Below are 19,385 nucleotides of genomic sequence, written 5' to 3' on the forward strand. Positions count from 1 at the left end.
TCTGCACCCTCCAGAGCCTCCTGCTGGGAGGACAGGAACTGGAATAGCTGCATTTTACTCACCAGATGATACACCCATCTTGCCCTCTGCAACACCAGAGGCAACCCAGCATTACGGCGTTGTTGTTGCTCTTAATATTTTACCTTATATTGCACTTACACTGTTCTCCACGCTGCCTCCTGCTGATATAACCTAGTATTGGAGCAGTCAGAAAATCAACCAGAGTCATCCTTCAGAAAACATTTTATAAAGACTGAATTTCTGTGATAGTCCCTTTTCCCTCCCTTAACCACCCTGCATGCATTCTTCTCCCCCAAAAGAAGAGCCACAGTAATCCAGTAATAGCCTGGTGTTAAATAGTGGTAACTCATATTTATTACAATTATATACAATCATATTTTATATTTGAAATCTATACATGATCACACAGACGAGCACACTTGCTTGGTGAGGACAGTGAGACTCAGTTGTTACAAGAATTGCTCTGCTAAGAGGCTCTGATGCAGTGAATAATATAATTGGACACCACCGTTTTACCAGCTGAGAACACAATGCTGCAAATGAGAGGTTTCAAAATTCACTGGTTTCGTTTGTGTAAAGCCCCAATGGGGCAAGAAAAGGCTGGACTGGGCAAGAAGGGCCAGTGGTTAACCTCAGAGCTGGAACTGTTCTTTCTTCTGTAGAGACTGCTTTGCTGAAGGAGGTGCCTGTCACTGGTTATTTAAGATGGGTTTTCTCCTCGTTTAGGGAGAAAACCAGGCTAAAAACCATTGCAAAGATTCAGAATTAACCAACTATTTCAGCATCTGATATCACCTCGTATTCATTCAGGGCTACTACGTCAAAAGCTGATGTGAGCTCCTTGTCTTTGGAGGAGGAAGGGCAGTAATTGGGATGAGTGGAGTCAGCTTCTTTTAAACCTTCTTTTACTGGGGAGCAATCAGTAACAAAGACACCTGTTCTCATGGATTTTACTGTGGCCATGAAACCTGGACTTGGTCCCTAGCAAGAGGCCACTTTGATGAGTGGAAGTATGTGGGGTGGAAATACTGTTCTTTGGACCCCACAGAAATTTAGTGTTTTCAGATACTAGGTAGTTTCAGGAATTTGAGGCTTGACATAAGGCTTGGAAGAGCCAAGACTGAGATCTGATGAGGAATTCAGGGTTAAAACATTCTTTTTTTTTTTTGGCAACAGAATATCAAGTAGTTTGAGAAATAAACCAGAGGGTTATTTTGGGAAACAGAGAACTGGTTTGGGCCTTTTGTGGGGATTAAAGGCTTGTGAAATCAAAGAGCTCCGGACAGATTGGTTTCTGAAATTGGCTAGAAGGACTCTAGGATGCAGCGAAGAGGCTGGCTGCTTTGGGAGAGATGGTGTTTTTGTAAGAGAACTGATTCTCTAGGTGTGGTGCATGGTAAGGCGATTGGTCTTCCAGCCTAGGCAGTGACCCCAGCTCAAGGGAAGAAGGTCTGGGAGGGGAGAAGAAGCCACTGCAATGCTGCAAAGCCCTGTGGTGAAACAGGGCCCCCCTTGTTCACTGGGCAATCATGACCCTGCTCAAGGTCAGTCATGGGAGGACCACGGGAGGGAATGGTGGCACTTCTCTCCTCAAAATGGGAGAGGCACCGGGGACAGTGCAGGAGCCTAGGGAAGATGGACAGCAGCAGCAGAAGCCAGGGTGTCTTAGTCAATCTCATTCTCATTGCTGGCCCCCTCAGGTCTTCGTAGCTTTTCTACTTGCTCATTAATCTGACCATCCCCTCCTCGCCGGTCCTCAGTCTGGACACCCAGACATTCCTCCTCATCCACATGGCTAACGTCATCATCCTCATCGTCCTCTTCCTCCTCTTCATTCCTTTTGGTTTCCCTTTTCTCCTCCTCCCCCTGCACCTCCATGCGCACTTGGCTCTTGACGTCGATCACTGCCTTGTTGCCCTCCTCCGTGCTCAGCAGATGGCAGCTGACTTTCGAACCCTCAGGGCTGTGGTTCTCCTTGACTGGTGATGAGGTGGTAGACTCGTTGCTGACAGGGGAGATGTCACTGCTGCTATTATGGTTGGCAACAACAGGGTTGGAGGGTGAGCTTGGCTTCACCGGGATCTGCCATGACGGGATCTTAGGAGCCGAAGGGGAGGGAGGGAACTGCCTCCTTGGGGGAGGGGAAGAGGGGAAGAAAAGGAGAGAAAGGGGCTTTGATTAAAAACACTGAGGGGTTATCATTAGAGAGAATGGTATTTGCACTGGGGAAGCCATGTAAAGCAGGACTGAGACTGCAAGTCTCCATTGACATAAATGAACAAACCCAAGGCCACTTCACTTCTTCAGCCAGAATCTCAAAGTGCTTTACAAGCACCCAGTAATCGAGCCTGCACCCAAGGAAAATATCACAGCTGGGCAATCTGAACTACTAAAATGATCTGGTTTGGCCAGTGTCGCACAGTAGCTAGCACTCAGGAATGCTGCCTGTGGAAAGACATGGGTGTCCCTTTATAAAACAATCACTAATTAATTGGTAAAGAAAATTCCCACTGGATCAAGAAGTCAGACACACCAGGTCCTTGTGCCCAAGCCAAGGAATTTCACCACCTGGCTCTCACCTCCACTGTGATACTCAGCTATTGCATTGTGGCTCATTGCAATCCAGAGCCTATCTCCTAGTCCCAGCATGCACTTTACATGTTTGGGCCAGCTCCTGGCTGCCACAAACTGGTTCAGCTTCTCTGACTTGAATGGAGTCATACTACCTTGCACCAGCTGAGAAAGCTGGCTGCTCTGTGCTTGAGTCCCTTCCAGGTGGGCTTTAAAGATTTGATAGTGGCAGGCTGAAGTCCAACCCTAACAGGAATCCAAGTACCAGACAGGACAAATGTAAGCGTAGTGGGGAGCACTGGTGCCCTCAGAAAGTCATTCATCATGAAGAGCAAAGCAAAAAAGCATGTCTGATCCAGTACTCCCTATGCATCCTTGCTTATGTGAAAAGTGGGAGTATGAAGAGATCAGGTCTGAAAAGGATGCTGTGTGGCAGGAAATCCTCATGTCCCTCTGGTGAGCTGGCTCATGCCATGGACAGAGCAGATGAAAGCTAGCTGCTCTCCTAAAGTGAGCACTCAAACACAGCAGATTACATTTGCTTAGACTGAACTAGGAACAGTAGCTGCTCTCACCTCCCTCTTCCTCCTCCCACCTGCAGCCATCAAAGAACTCTGCTGATCCTGTGACTGCAATAACCTAATGCCTGCATTATTCAACCAGTATCATGAATGCAAACAACAATTTCAATCTGGAGACTTTCTTGGCTCTGGTGTTGCTGCTGCCTTGTCACTGCCTTTTTGTTAAAAAACAACCACTCCCAGAAGTTTTCTTTTTTCCAAAAAGTATTTACCCGCCAGCTGCAACTTTCCCATTGCTTTAGAGGTGCCACTAAGTAATGCTCACCCCCCAGCAGTGATGCTAGTATGACTCAAATCAACAGACAGTAACTGTTACTAATTAACAGACAGTAACTTAGTATTAGTGTCCTCAATCCTCCAAAGCTTTCTCCAGTGACTCTTGGGAGGAATGGGAAGTGTAGTGAGAATTTAAAAGGATATTAAAGACAATACACTTTTCAAACATCTGAAAAGCCCCATTGCTGAGATCCAGAACATGGCTAGTCCAATCTTAGATTGATCTTTGAAGTCCATCTCCTAGGAAACAGATGACTTGAGAAGACTTAGTTACATGTAGAAGGAGGCAAGAGAGTCATATCGGAGTAAATGGTTCAATAGCTGGGAAGCTAGGTAAACTCTTAAGTTATGGACTTGGAAAAAAAGAATTTCCTCAAGAACTAGAAATCTGATCCCTGTTCTTATGACTGTCCCAGAGGCTGGGATTTTTATCACCTCATTTCAGACATCTGCTACATTATAAGCTGTCTATACCTGAGCTAGCTACTCGAGAGAACCGGGCTCTGCTGAAGTGCAATTCTTTTCATCCTGGTTATGTCCTAAGCATGAACAGATCAGCTGAGCTGTATCCAGAAGTGACTCTCTCTGTAAGAGAATGCAGGTGCAGATGCAGTCAATACCTCAGACTAGGTGAGAGGTATCCTGACTGTGGGGAATGGCACAGAATTCCTTTATCATAAACAAAAAGGAAAGATCTTATTAATTACTCAAAGCGCTCTGTGATTAAAGGCAAGTTTGAACAGCAGTTTGAGACCTGCAAATAGAAAGTGATAGTGGAGTGCAAAATGGTATTATTAAAATAGCAATAACAGGATATAGAGCTAGTTCCTGTTGGAATTGCCTTTCCTTTCCATGACTGAAAGGATCCCAGAAAGCAACCCTCCCCACACAATAATCTGCTCACACATTCCACCTGTACCGGTTCAGGAGAAGTCCTTTTAATGAGTAGATCTCAGATTTCAATTCATTAATATTCTGTGACTCCAGGATCCAGTTGGTGGAAGTTGTGGCCTAGAATGTGAAAAAGAAGACACGAAGATCAAAGTATGAACTGGGAGAAAGTACATAAATGTCACTTTTTTCTAAACCCTAGTAATTCCTGTAATGATGGGCTGAGTATGGGACCAAAGAATACTCATGTCTAGCGCTTCCCATAGTAATTTTTGCTAAAAGCAATTCAGAATGAAGCCATTTGTGAGCATCACTCCAGAGATGCTCCTAATAAATCTCTGGACTAAGGAAGCCGGAACTGGAATAGCACAAAAATCCTCCTCAGCAATTCCTACTAGATGTAGCCAGAACTGATTGTTCCTACTTATTCTTTAAACAGCCTTCAGCTAGTGCTGAGTAACCCTGAACACCTTCACAGCCAGCACTTCTCGCAGTGACTTCTGGGCTGTGAACCCAGCGAGCTGGGAGAGGCTCAGTCTGTAGTAGCTGTGATATACACAGATGCGTTCCCTTGGGATTCACACTCCCAGCCCTCAGACAGCAAGAATCCAGGAGCCACTGTTCTGGCTTTCCAAGACCTTGAAAGCTACAGCAGCGCATTAACAAGGGAGTGATTTCCACTCACTGGCCTGCAAAGGACTCAAATTTCCAAAACACATATGGTGCCAGATGCCTAGGATTTAGAAATAAAATCTGACATCTGGGGCTTTTTAGCCGGTCTCTTTAAAAAACAGTTGTAGAAAATTCAAGCCTTGAATTTTTATGTATGTTTTTTAATTACTTAAAGTCCCTCTTTTTAATTTTTTACAGCATGCCAGTAGGAGTTTGAAAAACAGATATAAAAACTTACATTACAGCTGAGAAAACACAGCTTTTATTCTTTGGTTTGTGGGGTTGCCCAAGTTTTTCTTTGTACACATGAGGTTTAGATATCATAACAATGTGTGCTACCATTTCAGGGCAGGGGGTACAGAGGGGGGAGGAAAAACTTCTTCAAGACTCTCTAAACCACCAAGACTCTTATGCCCTTTTCCCTTCTTAAAGCTCAACATGTGGTCTTAATCTTAACACTTAAGACCTGAAAACAGTTTTCCAATTTCCGTACTGGCTCCAGGCCATTGACAGGCCACAGTTCCCAAGGAAAATTGAAGTAGAGTGTTGTGACCATAAACTGGCTTTCATGGTTGGGTTTACAGCTGTGCCACTGAGGGATTCCTACTGTACAGTGTGCACACCACACAGTCAGCTGTGGCCCACCAGCTACATACCATCAAAGGGTTTGTATGAGATTAAAGTACAGGTAAGGGGAGAAGACAACAGTTCATGCAATAGGTAAAAGACTGTAAGCATTGTCTAAGGGATTTCACAGTAAAAAGATAAATCTCTCCCTGTAGAGAATAAAGATGAGTAATCACAAGTTTGTGATCATCTCTATGTGACTGGTTCAAATCCATCCCAGCTCACACGGAACCAACGTTCACTGGCTGATAGAATGCTTAGGCCAATGGCTGCAAAATACTTTGGAGATGAAAAACACTAATTCTCATCACCAGAAAGAAAATCAATTTTGGTTAAAAGTGGTCACTTGTAGTTACACATGTAACAACACAAACTAGTCAGAACTGATGGTTTTATTGCCAGGGTCAAGTCAGGAGTCAAGGGAAATGAGCAACTGTGCATCACTAATGTGGCTGTGATGGGGCTACCTGTTACACTAAAATGACCAAAATCATTGAAACAAGAAACCAAATAGTAAGAATATTCAGCCATTACCAGGCCTGGATCTGAACAAGTAACTTAAATACAGTACTTCAAGAGTGTGCTTGGCTGAACAGGATTAAGTCATTGTTTTGACAATGTATATGGGTACAGGAGAAATAGGAACACGTAAAATTACATATTACACACAAACAAAACCTCTGCACAACTGGCCTTTGCCTCTTTTGGTCGGTGGACTAACAGCACAATTATTTAATCTCAAATGCAGTGCAGAAGATACAGAGCTGACAAAAGGTCTGAGACCTCAGACACAAAGACTGCATCCAGAGCTATATAGCAAAGCCCTCTCAGAAGTTACATATATTTCACTGAGTACCCAGTTAATATCAGAGTGCTTTAAACAGACTGCCTATGGAGAAGTCAGATGCAGAGAAACTGGCTGGCGGTATGACACAGCTGAAGGCTGGATTGTAAACCTAACAAGGTGCTTTCCATGTGCCCACAGAATAAGGCATGCATGTTCCAAAGAAGATAGATGGTGATGTTCTAAAAGTAAAGAGTTGGGAGTGGGTACCTTAGAAGCAGCCAGTTCTTGGGTGAGCTCCTGGATTTTCTGTTGTTGCTGGATTAGCAGCTCCTGGACAGCTGCTAAAGTTGTCTGTAACTGAGTCACTGTGAAGGAAAAAGCAGGAGAGTGTTAAACTGAGATACATGCACATACACACACTCACACACGCCCTTCCTGCTGTCTAGCTACAAAGATGCCTCTATTCCTACTATATTTAATTTATCTACACCCGCCTGCTCACTTTAATCCATATGATTTATCTGCACTATGGGTAATCTACCTGCACTGCATCTAACCTCCAGTATTTCTAGTTTATCTTTCCATTGTATAGATGTCTATACCCCACAGTATATCCGTCCAAAACCTCTCCCTTCTAATTATATTGGTTTATGATTTGTACATCTCCCTGAACTTATACAATGTTTGCATCATTTATCTATCTTGGGCCTCACACAGGCAAACACTGGGGATACCTCCAGTCTGGGAAGAGGCTGGTCTCAGGACTGACCTCAGGGTATCATGAGAAATGAAGGATGCTTTTCTTCACACCCTCCTCTAAGAGATGTAATGAGCATCCTCCCACTCTCAACCCACCAACTCCTTCAACCCCAACATCTTTAACAAACCTAATGTTGAAAATCATAATTTTTTCATCCCTCCAACTGAATATACTTTGCACTTTCCCCCTTTTATTGCAAGAGAACACCCTGTATTCCCCTCCTACAGCCCACCAAGCACCGAAGGACTTCTGCTGGACTCCAACTTTTACTATTTTGCTACTTTATCCAAAGCTTCCAGGCACTAAACAAGCTGGTAAAATAAAATTAAAACCTCTATTGGTGTGACAGGCAACAGCTAATCCAGACCATCATTAGGGCATCAGGTAATGAACAGACACCCTATAGAGTCAATAAGAGAGAAGGTGGCTAAGGTCAGGGAGGCACAGTAATTACAGACTCTCCTGACCCTTCCCCGGATTTTTAGATGGAAGGTGGAGGGGAAAGACTTAAAAAAAAAAAGCCCCTGAAAACATGTGAGAAGCAGAAATTAAACCTGAACTTTACAGCCCCGCGAAAGGCTGTCATTTTATTCTCCTTATTAATATTCTGAGGTTGGGAGCCTTTCCGTAAAAACATAATTAATTGAGGCCGCGCCGACAGTAAACAACCAATTTCAAATTAAACCGAAATGACGGCGCCTTCATTTGCAAATGTGAACAGATTCTCAGAGCAGATAAATGAAGTCACCACATAAAGTGGAGATGGAGGGAAAGAAAAGGGTGGGGGGCTTGACAGAATGGAGGCTACAGGGAGAAAGGCTTTGAGGGCTGAATTGATGAAGTCATTAATCTTTACCTGTCTGTGTCACACTGCCACTCATCTCAGCGATGTTTGACTCAATCCTCTGAAGTTGTTTCCTGTCTTCTTTGCCTCCCATGATGAGAGGAAGCAGGTATTTCTGTATGGAGTACAGAAAGTTTTTTAGGAAATAGGGATATGCAAACAGTCTTTTCTAATGTACCTGAAACATCCTCAAAGGCCACCACCCAAACCTCAGTCTTTATCACAGAGCCAGTGATCATTTATCCACACACCTGGCTGAGGAAAGAAATTCCCTCTACAGTAGGTGTTGAAAGAAGCTGCAAAAGAGAAGATACGAGTTCTGTGGTAAAATTTTTGGAGTGCTAAAAATCAGTTCCTAACTCCATTTAAGACTTCCTGGGACAGCTCTAAGCCCAGAGAAACATCCATCATACATAGAGTAAGATTTCAGATCATACGCTCTCAAATGTGATCACACTGATGCGTCACAATATCTGAGCTACATCCACAAGGCAAGAAATGCAGAAGTGTGAAGAAGAGGAGAAAAGCCCAGGAAAGGCCAGAGGAATCCAAGCACAACATGGCAGGTGAAAAAAATGGGAGAGAAGAATGGTCTAGGAGGTGGAAATAGCCCTGATAGTGCCTATCAATGCTACTTCATCCCAGCTTTTGATCCATGTACACCCACTGCACAGGCAAATATACAGGATGGTTTCTGAGGCAGACCTGACCATCCAAACTGCTGTATGTTTTACACTTCTTTTATACTTCCTAGCACTTGTGTAAGCTTTCAGTGTTGCTGTGCACAGCTCTTACCCTCACAACGCACATGTACACGTACAAGTTTACACTCTGACATTCTGAAAAGCAAATAGCTTTTGATGACTTTCATAAACACTTCTCTCTTAATCTTCACAGAACACACACAGCCAACTATGTTGTATCCCAGCATCCTATCTTTCATACAAAAATAAGTATTTGCAAACTCCCTCAAAATCCCATGAAGGGCAGAGAGAATCTATCAACTCTTTCAAATATGTTTTACTCCTGTGAAAGAATAAGAGTCTCTGCTAGGCACACAATATGAGGTTTGGATAAACAGCAGAGCAAGATCTGTAAAACAGAATACAGCAGTAGGATATATTAACAGCATCACTAACATTATGACAAAAAAATTTATGTCAATTATCAATATGTGTTAGCTATGTGTCACTTAGTAACAGCAAGATGTTCAGGTCTGCAAGGCCCAGCAGCTGTTGTCTTCACATCTCTCTGGACACTTACAAGATCTACCATTCTTAGCAAGAATGAAAAGATCAGTAAGGTTGGCATCACTACTTTAATATAAAAACATAGGGACAATGTATCTCCATAAAAAGCTATTCTCTTAAGTTGAGTAACTTTACTTGTGAAGATGGAACATGCTGCTTCATCTGGCCTCATAGCCTGAGATCCAGAAAATTAATGATAGGACAAGGTAAGAAAAGTAGTTTCTAACTGGAAGGACAACACTTTTATTTATAAAATAGATTTTACTAAACAAGGTGGTAATTGTTAACTAAAAAACATGAAAACCATCAACCTCTTGTTAAGTCTTCATATCTCTCCCTTTTTCAAAAACAAAACACAACTTCTGCTGAACCAAAGCTCTTCACACTCTGCTATGTTGACTTCAACCACTAATGTCTTTCTATGTAGCCACAGAATATGATTGTTTACCAAAGACATTATCTAATGTCACTTACCACACTGCTGGAAAGCAGTCCAGAGTGAAAGAGTATGTTCAATTGGAGGAACATTGCACAAGAAATAAGAAGGGGCTGCTGTCTCTAAAATACACAAGCAGACACACTCTTGTTCTACCTTGTTCTAAGCACACCGGAATAGAACTACAGGATACATGGCAGACCTGGAAATCAGCACCTCCTTTGCAGTGTTCTGATCAGTCAAAGAAGATTCTTCCCTGCCTATGGTGCAGGATCATCAGTGGACAAATCATTAGATTGGGGCTATGGTCGTAATGCCTGCTGGCCAGTGCTGGGAGAATCCTTTCCCTGAACTGTGCTCAGTTTCCCCAACTTAAAAAATCCCAAAATATATATACACGATGAAAGTGACCTTGTTTCTAGCAGTCTGAGATCCACTGTAAGATCTAGTTTTGTTTGCTTGCCACTTCTTGTCTGCATTTTCATCTTAAGTGTCTGTATTTCTCCCATACACCAGTGGCAGTGCCAGTAAGAACAGAGATGCTTCACCAACTTGGACCCAACATGATCATGTGGACACAAGCAGCATGACATTTTTCTCTCAGAGCACAGTGCAAGAGTAGTGAGGGAGATATTACCTTGTACAGCTGGTGGAACCCAAAGGCAATTCCTGCCATTATGATAGCCAAAGCCCCATAATCTCGCCATCTGGAGCCAGGTGGACCTAAATGCCAAAATGAAGAAATAAGCATAGTCAGAACTGTAGGTGACAACATTTTCATTCCTATTTTATCAGAGAAGAGTGCAGTGAATAATGCCAGTTCTGCTGTTTCTTAGCAGGCATAGATTTACTGAGCAGGGGGAATTTGGATGCTGGTAGTCCCTCAGGTGCAGTGTGCAGGCTTCTGGCCTTAGGACACTGAAACATCTGTCCAGACCTCTAGCACTGACACTGGCCTTGCACAAAGTGTCAAAGAGAGACAAATCACAGCAGCACTTTAAGAAGTTCCATCAAGCTGGTTTTGCCCGCACTTTCCCCAGATACTTGTCTGCAGCGTCAGTACTAGCTAAGGTTAGCTCATTACTTGAACACCTCTTGTTCTCCACTATCATAATCTTTGAAAATGGGGACAGAGCCAGAGATCCAAAAGAATGCAGAAAAAAAGAAAGCCGGGTTTTGAGAAAGAAGAGAAATCTATTCAGGGCAGTCGATGGGTTTATGAACACTGTGTCAGCAATTATGGGCCAATGTCTTTCAAGCCTGAATTACAAATAGAGACCAAAACAAACATAAACAGCAGAAAGAAAATACGCCATTAAATAGCTACAGAGAGAGGTAAAGAAGTAGATAAAAGCTTGAGCTATTTAACACACAATTCTGCACAGAAGCTGGGAGACTCCACCGAGCAAAGCAAAGCTCCGGTGTGCTCTGCTCCTTCGAGCAGAATCAGAAGATACCTGTAGTTTTCCACCAGCTTTATCCTTTCACCTCCCTCGCAGTTCCCTTAACGAATCTTGTGCTGCCCCCGGTTTTCTTTAATAATAAAAAGGATGCAAAGTGATCTTCCTAAAGTTCAGTGGCAGGATGTGGGCAGAACTGATGAGGTGGAGGCCGGTGTACAGTCTCCAAACAGACAGATCCAAATCTACATGTAACCTCCAATGTCTCAGAAATGCATTCTCTTCTCCAAAGTTTCAATTTAGGCTTTCAAAGGGAGGCTGAACTGGCTGGAAGCTTCTCTCCTTTCCACTTTGCTCACCTATTGCCAGTTTTTCTGTTGCTGAGATCTTCTACAGGCATTTCATTGCAAGAATTACTCCTAATCCCACCCCTAGGGCTCTGCAAACAGGCACTGGCTCTCAAATACTAGAATCTTACAACGTTTTAGGACACAGCTCCTCAAATTATCCACTGGTTAGAATCTGAACAAATTAAAGCAGTTCTGTGAGAACTGGTGAATAGTGTCACCAGGAGTATTTTGGGTTGCTGCAGTTGCAGTTTTGGAGCTTAGGCACATGATCAAATTATCATAACTTTTTAACTTAATGAGTTAACACACATCAGCTAAGCTGCAGTAACTGGCTGTGTACATGTCAGGATTTAAAATGATCTCTGGCTAATCTTGCTGCACACCCCAGTCATCCATCCCACTTTCCCCTCTTTACCCTGCTTCCACTGTCATTTCAGGTGTCTGAAGTCTCTTGGTTGTCCAGTTCTCTGCCCTGAACTTGCGACTGAAGTTATCCCCTTCTATGACAATGCACCTCCAGGCTGAACTGCCTATTGTAAAGGGTTCATTAATGTCAGGGTCTGTGGGTCTGATGGTGCCCTGTCCACGGCAGTCCTTGACTGGCTGTCCCTAAGTACCTCCCTGCTGCAGTGACCTCTGAGAAGAGAGCAGACACACCTGTAGGACCCTGTCTGCTTTGCCCTTTCACCTCACTCATCTCTCCCTCCATTCCTATAATGCTTGAGCTAAGAACATTTTATTGCCCCCTGGTTTTCATTATTAATGAAAAGGGACCAGAATGATCTTTCCTAAAGTTCAGAGAGTCTATAAAGACAAGAAGCTGAAATGCCATTTTACTCATTTTAGAGATGTGTGAAATAATTCTGTCTTGTGGCAAAAAAAAAAACAGGGAGGGGGTGGAGAGGAAAAGTGAGTGAGGGACACAGTAAAGGCTCTGCATTGACCACATCAACTTTACAATGTTATGAAGAATGTCACAGCTCTGCCTAAAATCCACACTCAATCTTCCTTTTTCTCTGCAATACTCTAATCTAAAACATGGGGAGGAGAGAGGGCTAGAAGCTTCTCAGCTGTAACCTCAGTGCTGACACTGACTTCTTTGCATATCCTCAATTTCCCACTTGTAAAAGTGGAACAGAATTCAGAGAACGTGAAAAAACATGCCCAGTTACTCTCCAGTTTAGGCACGGGGGAAGTAACAAACTATTCCACATAAGAGACCCTCAAAAGGCAAATGGAAGGGATGCAGGTATTTTCTCCAGCTATAAGTCTGTGTTTTGTGTAAGTATATTTACTTTTCACAGAAGCAACTGCATATTGCACCTCCAGAGTAAGCACTGTTTTTAAGATCCCCATTCATCTCAGAATTAACTTTCCTGATATCAATTCATTGGGCCTCATGCATCCAAGTAAGGTCAGCATCACTAGTACCCACATTTAAATTGTAGAAACTGAGGCTGGAAGAGGTGGTTTTCCACGAGCAAACAGTGAAGCCATGGAAAGACATCAGGGAAAAAAAAGACTCTGGATTCTAGGTACCATTTTTAATTGTAAGAGAAAACAGTCTGTATTCTACAGCCTCCCACGTAATGAAGACGCAAGGGTGGGAGAAGAAGATCCAAATGGCAAGAAAAGCAGTCACTGGAGCTGATTTTTAAGCAGGTGTAAAATCTGCACAAACCCCTATAAATGGAGACCATGAACACCATGGGGAATAACACTGGTGATGAACTGGATGAGGAAGAGGCAGCTTTGCACACCTTGCTTAGAAACTCCCCTGAGTTTGCTTGTAATTATAGGGGTTAGAAAGGTAAAAAAAAAATATAAACCCAATTAATCATTTAAATATTTAAAGTCAGATTTTTGTCCTCACTGCTGGATTAGTGTATTTCATAATGCCAACAGCAGACAGCCCTGTTTTTTTACTGGGGGTTCATTTTAGAGCATGTTTAAACTAGTCAGATTGAGTGATGCTTCCAGCAACTAATCGCATGTCAAATAAAAGATATTTTATGTAATAAATTACTGCTACAAGTAATTCAAATGTCATTTATCAGTTTTATTATCAGTCAGGCAAAGTCTTGTTTCTCTATATTAATCAAATTCAAGCTTTTTTTAAGCTTTTTTTTTAAGCAGTTTTGACACCTCTTGGCAAAAGTACAAACTGAAGGGAAGGAATTACTCCTCCAGAACAGGAGGGGAAATAGTAGAGATGGTATTGAGTGAAAATATAGTGTCTAGAAACTTAACTTAATTTTTGTCTCTTCCTCCCCAAAGTTATTATTGTTTCTCTTAAAGCAAACTAAGAGGAGTTGGCAATATTAGAACTATGCTACACTGAAGGCTTATATATATGCTTACTTCAAGAATAAGAAAGTACTTACGTAGGTAACAGCTATTTCCAACAAAACATTAGAACACGAAGTAATACCTACAATAGCAGTTCCATTTGTACAAAAGGAAGGATTTAAATGATATGAATTATTTCCTGCAACTTTAAAAATGAGAAGAAACTGGACTGACGACAGTAGGAGATTAAATAAATAAAATCAAAAGGTGTGCACAGGATTTATTGCTCTGACCCACGAGAGTGGACATCCTACACAGGCGTTGCTGCCGAGATCACCAACTTGGCTGTTTGCTCCATTCCTGCTGAATAAACCCTTGAGATGGTTCTGAAGCCATCCTCAACTTCTGTATTTGGCAACCAGAGTTTTAACATAATTTTTAAACATGAAGCAGCAACACCTTGTGGGGAGGAGAGATGGAGAAGAAAGTAGGTTTCTTAAGGCACTAGCCACTGCTTTTCAGCACAGTACCTTCCTCAGCTCTTTCTCCTTTTTGCTCTGTGGGGGGTAAGACTTTCTCTCTAGTTTTGTGATTTTTTGTAGAGGTGTCAAAACTATTCCAAAAAAAAATAAAAAAAACCAACTTAAAAAGAACCAAAAATATCAAACACAGAGTGGTTCACAGACTTCAAGACCTAAACTCCAGCAGATCAGATGGTGCTTCACAAGAAACTCAGATGTCTTTTTTGGGGAAGGCAAATATAGCTCATAATCTTTTTCAATATAAGCTTTTCCAGTGTGAGCTGTTCCCACCAACGAGTCAACTTATAGATTCAGCAGTCTACCTATCTCATTAGTCATTCAGATATACTTTTGAACTTCAAACCTTGAAGCATTCCAACACTAGTGTCATGAATACTCTGTAAGAAGATAAGCGTAACAGACAAAAAGTAGTATCTGTCTTTCTCTGTACATGACAACCCTGACAAATCTGTGAAAGATAAATCGACTTAGTAAACTGTCACAGAAACAACTGTCCTGGAGCAGATTTGGACCAATTCAGAAATATTCATTACAGAATTATCATCCAACTGATGAAATAACCTACAGCAAACAAGGCACCTTGAGAGAGCCTCTGCACAGTCACATCCATCCGCTCTAGAGAAATCCACATACTCTTTTTGCTCTTCTGATACCATGGAAAGCACATAGCAGGAAGACACAAAGATGGATCCATCATTAACACCACCAGTACTACACCAGTCAAGGACTAGAATAGTGCACAGATGACATGTAATCAAAACAACTATTTTGGTCAAATGAATACCACATATATTTAGCTTTTTATTCTTTTTCTACATACGCTAAGAGGTTAAACTTAAATAGAAGGTCTACAAAGAATGGCTGGAGTGAGGAGGAACAATACCTAACAAATCTATTGTCACTATTTCCCCTGTTTTGGGGGTTGCTAAAAAGGGCTGACCAACGGGCAAAAGCTTTTGGTTCAAATGGTTTAAAAAGCAGCAATCTGATCACAAAGCTGGAGCACTGCTTTACAATGCCTACAAAAGCTTTACTTTGGTGGTATTTTTATTCATCTTTGGTTTCTGAGCATTACAGAACAATACCTTCAGACCTCTCTTTGGGCTGTTACTGGAAACACTATGGTGTTTAAATATTAGTTAAGATTTTTATCTAGTATAAGAAGAAATTGGGAGCTGGGGCTGTGAAGAAAGCCAAAATAGTAAGAGGAGGAAAACCCATACAGTGATAAAGCTGCAGGGGTTAATAATGATGACAATGTTTTCCAGTTTGAATTGCACACTTCTTTCCTGCCCTACTCTTAGTAGTGGAACGCTATAAAATAAAGGAAGATTAACTCTTCCAATACTGGGTTGTGATAAGAATTAGGGACAGCACCAAGAGGGATCCAGCACTGTTTCTTCATTGTGAGAGCAGATTTTGCTTTTCTGGCATTTTCTGTGAACTATGGCAGACAGGTATTAGCCCAGGAGGCAGAATTCAGTCCTGAGCTCACCAGCACAGTACAACAGTCAGAAATATTCCAGTTCTGAGCCCAACTCCATCACACTGTGCCAAACCAGAGTATTTAAAAACTCAGAAAGCAGGTCTAGTGTTGTCTCTAGCAATAGGAAACCTATGCCATAAACTAATAAACACAGCCCTAAATGGACTGTTACATTAGTCAGTATGTGACCTAGAGCTGTTTAGGAGCAGTATCAAAACCTTATTCTTAATACCTGGCAGGTAAGTGAAGTGATTTTCAAACTGCCAGACACACATGTGAGCTAAACAGCTTCTTTTGATGGATTTTTAATGGTGTGTACTTTGGTTTTTATTGTTTGGAGCTTAGATACTTTTTTGCGAGGTTTGTTTTAAAATGCAAATATATATGTAAATTTTGAGACTACACAGATTATGCTGGGACTTTAAAAATTCTTTGAGAGTGTATTTTGTACACAAAATCATACAAGCACATCCACGGAATCTACACAGAATTTCTGCTGTCACCCCTCAGATTATTTAAGATTGAAGAGGAAGAGCTTGTTAAAATTAGGGATCCATATTAACTGGTTGTTATTATTTGTAACGTGACAGCAGTATTAAAGCTCATTCACTCTGGGCTTCCACTGTGCCTGGCCTTAAATTCACGTACAGGAAGCCACAGACTAAGTTCTGAAGACCTTACATTCCAGCTCGCTGTTCATGCTGGAAATACACTTCTTTCAAGTAACTGTTCAAGGCATTAACAGTCAGAGTTCAAGGAGCATGTGGAAGATGCTCTTACTCATATGGTTTAATTTTATTTAGTCCTGCGAGGAGCAGGGAGCTGGACTCCATGATCCTTATGGGTCCCTTCCAGTTGAGCTATTCTATGATTCTATGAACTAATTGGTTGCCTGACTAGTCCTCTAGCTAAAACAAAACTTTGTGTCAATGTCCAACAGCTTATTGAACAGAGTCCACTGCTGCAATAAGATGAAACAGTGTTGCCCTTTTACAGCATCTTCTATCCAAGAATCTATCAGCTCTATCACATATTTATGATCTAAATATTAGAAAACCCTACTGATGAAGGGAAGCATGACCTTAAGCTTGAGAAAGGAAGACCGAGTCCTGTGCTGACTAAATGCTTTTTTCAAGCATTATAGTGGGTGAGAATCTAATTTGTATTGACAATACTCCTTCAGGTCAAGGGGTGTCACAGGCTAGTATGTATGATGTTTGTTTGCAGACAATGATCATTTGTATCTCTTTTTCCTTGGGTAATATGATCTTGTCATGGGCATCAACAACTATAAAGAGCATTTGAAGTAACATTTGGGGTCCGATTCTGACAAACAGTATGGCATTATTTGACCTGAAATCTAGGATCTGGCACAGAAATCTGTGAAATTGCTGGAGAAATCACTGCAGAAAGCAACAGAACCAGATGTTTTTTGAAGTGTTACTTACTATACATCACTGGGTGAGAGGGCTGAGCTGGCACCACTTGTGTAGAAGGACCTGGGGACTGTGGCTCATCCGTGCTTGTGCCTGACTGCTGGAAAGCCAGGTCAATTTCTTCATCTGTCAGGCCTGGGGGAGCAGAGGAAATGAAATCAGTTTAGCACCTTTACCCACTTGATGCACGCATAATTAAATTCTCAAGCCAGGCAGAACCCTTTCAAGCTGCAAAGGATTTTGGCACTGACTTGAGCAGTAATGCCTCCCCAATTTTGGATTCACTGGAATGTCTCCCTCTCTCTTTCTCTGTTGCAATTTAACCTTAAGCGACAGAATATTAGCCTCAACGCTGCTTCCAAATGTGGCTCATTCAATTTCCTTAATTTATCCTTGAGTTTATTGCTGCTTTTGAAGTAGCTTTCTATTGCAATTCTCCATTCTTCCCCCGAAAAAAAGATACCATCAACTGCAAATGTGGCTCATTTTAATCTGTAATGGTGTAAAAAAAAAAAAGAGGGGAAAAAACTAACAATAATGCATGAAAACAGACAGGGAAACAAAAACCTAATTATTGGGTTAGACGACTAATTAGTCTACATCGTTTCCGAAGACGGGAATAATTTGCTTTATTTTATGACAAATGCAGAAATAAAAAGGAAAAAAATCAGGACTGACTGTGATTAGTATGAATGGGACACAGAATGTAAGGAGGAAATAAAACTATAACAAAACAGATCAAAACAAGGCCAAGCCTAAACTTTCAGCGTTAGCATTGCCCCGGCCTATTGCTGCGTGATTAGATTGCCCTAAGGCAGCCTGGCTTTTATTTCACGCAGAGCTGTAGTAACGCTGCACACATGGTACATGTTGGTGCAGTCACTTCTGCCATCAGGAAATGCCAGGATGACCATCTGTAATTGGCCACAACATATGGAAAGGATTTGGCCAACCAGGGGGAAAACAAAAGCAGCTAAAGGATCCATGATGACCAGCATCTGTAAAGAAGGAAGCACAGCTGCATTATTTTTTCCCAATAGGAGAAAACATCCTCTACAAAAAGAATTTAGTACTCAGATGGCAACCGTGATGTGGGGCCTGGACAGTTGTGTATTATTTGTTGTTATTCTCCTGCACAGAAGCAGGTAAAAAGCCAGTGTCCCTGCTATGAGGAACATGTGAAGTGATCCAGGACCTTTTACTACACAGGCAGCGTGTACGCAAAAACATTCAGAAAGGTTGGAAGTGAGAATAAATGTGAGGCAGTGAGGAAAATGGCATATGACAGCAGTGGGAGAAAAATGGGGGAATGCTTTCCATCACCTCCACTCGAGATCCATGAAGTACTGCTGGTAGATGAAAATCCTCAGCTTAATCCTTTAAAACACTTGGCTTTTTAACATAAGGGAGATACAATATGGAAAATGGGCAGGCTTCTGGGTGCATTACCTAAGTTTTGATGATTTTTTTCATGATCTTAAACTTCACTGCATACTGGGGTTCTAGACGGAATAATCTGTAGCACAAACAGTATTGCCAGAAATAAATACACAAGTGTGTCTCAGGACTGCTATTTAATATCATAAAGCACTAGCACAGTGCTTCTGGTATTCAGAAGGCTTTTTAACTATTAACAGATCTTTTCCCTATTCCTGTGAGTATGAGATACTGTGAGCTCCTGCCAGATACTATTCTATCTACTCTATAGTGCAAATACTGTTGCGCAGAGAAATGAGGTGATTTCTCTAACATGGCAGAATATTGTCTGTGTCAGAAACAGCATCAGAAATCTGAAGTTCCCAATCTCTGGTCCTGCAATCCCTTTAATTGTATTTGATACATGCCTCAAACAGTAAGGAACCAAACCCCACTTAACAGTATGGAACAAGACTTGCAGTGAGAGTAATAAAAGGCACAGGAACACAACTCAGCCCATTGTTCTAGTCACAAAAGCAATATTTATGGTGTCTAAGCCATGTTAAAAAGTCCTAATCAGAAAGAAACTGTTTTAACCAGCTCCTAATTATCCAATGTAGGAGAAAGCATAAACACATGCCAACACTGCAGATCACTAGCAAGTATGGAATTTCATAAAGATGGAGACAACATTAGCTGCTGGCTGCAAATGTGGCTCCCACTAAAATAGGGCATTTTGTCCTACTTCCA

General features: G+C 41.8%; 1 protein-coding gene across 2 annotated transcripts in view; it reads right to left on the reverse strand.

Annotated features, from left to right (window-relative positions):
• Positions 1 to 342: 342 nt before the first annotated feature.
• PEX14 (peroxisomal biogenesis factor 14) overlaps positions 343 to 19,385 on the reverse strand; it is a 76,662-nt gene continuing 57,619 nt past the window's right edge. Inside the window, exons 4-9 of one of the 2 annotated variants that reach the window (XM_030507636.1) lie at positions 17,232 to 17,354; positions 10,354 to 10,439; positions 8,043 to 8,145; positions 6,694 to 6,791; positions 4,369 to 4,460; positions 343 to 2,152 (exon numbers count right to left, since the gene is read on the reverse strand). In XM_030507636.1, coding sequence (XP_030363496.1) covers positions 1,687 to 2,152; positions 4,369 to 4,460; positions 6,694 to 6,791; positions 8,043 to 8,145; positions 10,354 to 10,439; positions 17,232 to 17,354 — 968 coding nt within the window. In that variant the 3' untranslated portion in view covers positions 343 to 1,686. Of the gene's footprint in view, positions 2,153 to 4,353; positions 4,461 to 6,693; positions 6,792 to 8,042; positions 8,146 to 10,353; positions 10,440 to 17,231; positions 17,355 to 19,385 lie in introns of both variants that reach the window. The other variant, XM_030507635.1, reaches the window with a different exon arrangement.

Source organism: Strigops habroptila, chromosome 16 (genome assembly GCF_004027225.2).
Source record: "Strigops habroptila isolate Jane chromosome 16, bStrHab1.2.pri, whole genome shotgun sequence".
In the NCBI taxonomy this organism is placed as follows: domain Eukaryota; kingdom Metazoa; phylum Chordata; class Aves; order Psittaciformes; family Psittacidae; genus Strigops; species Strigops habroptila.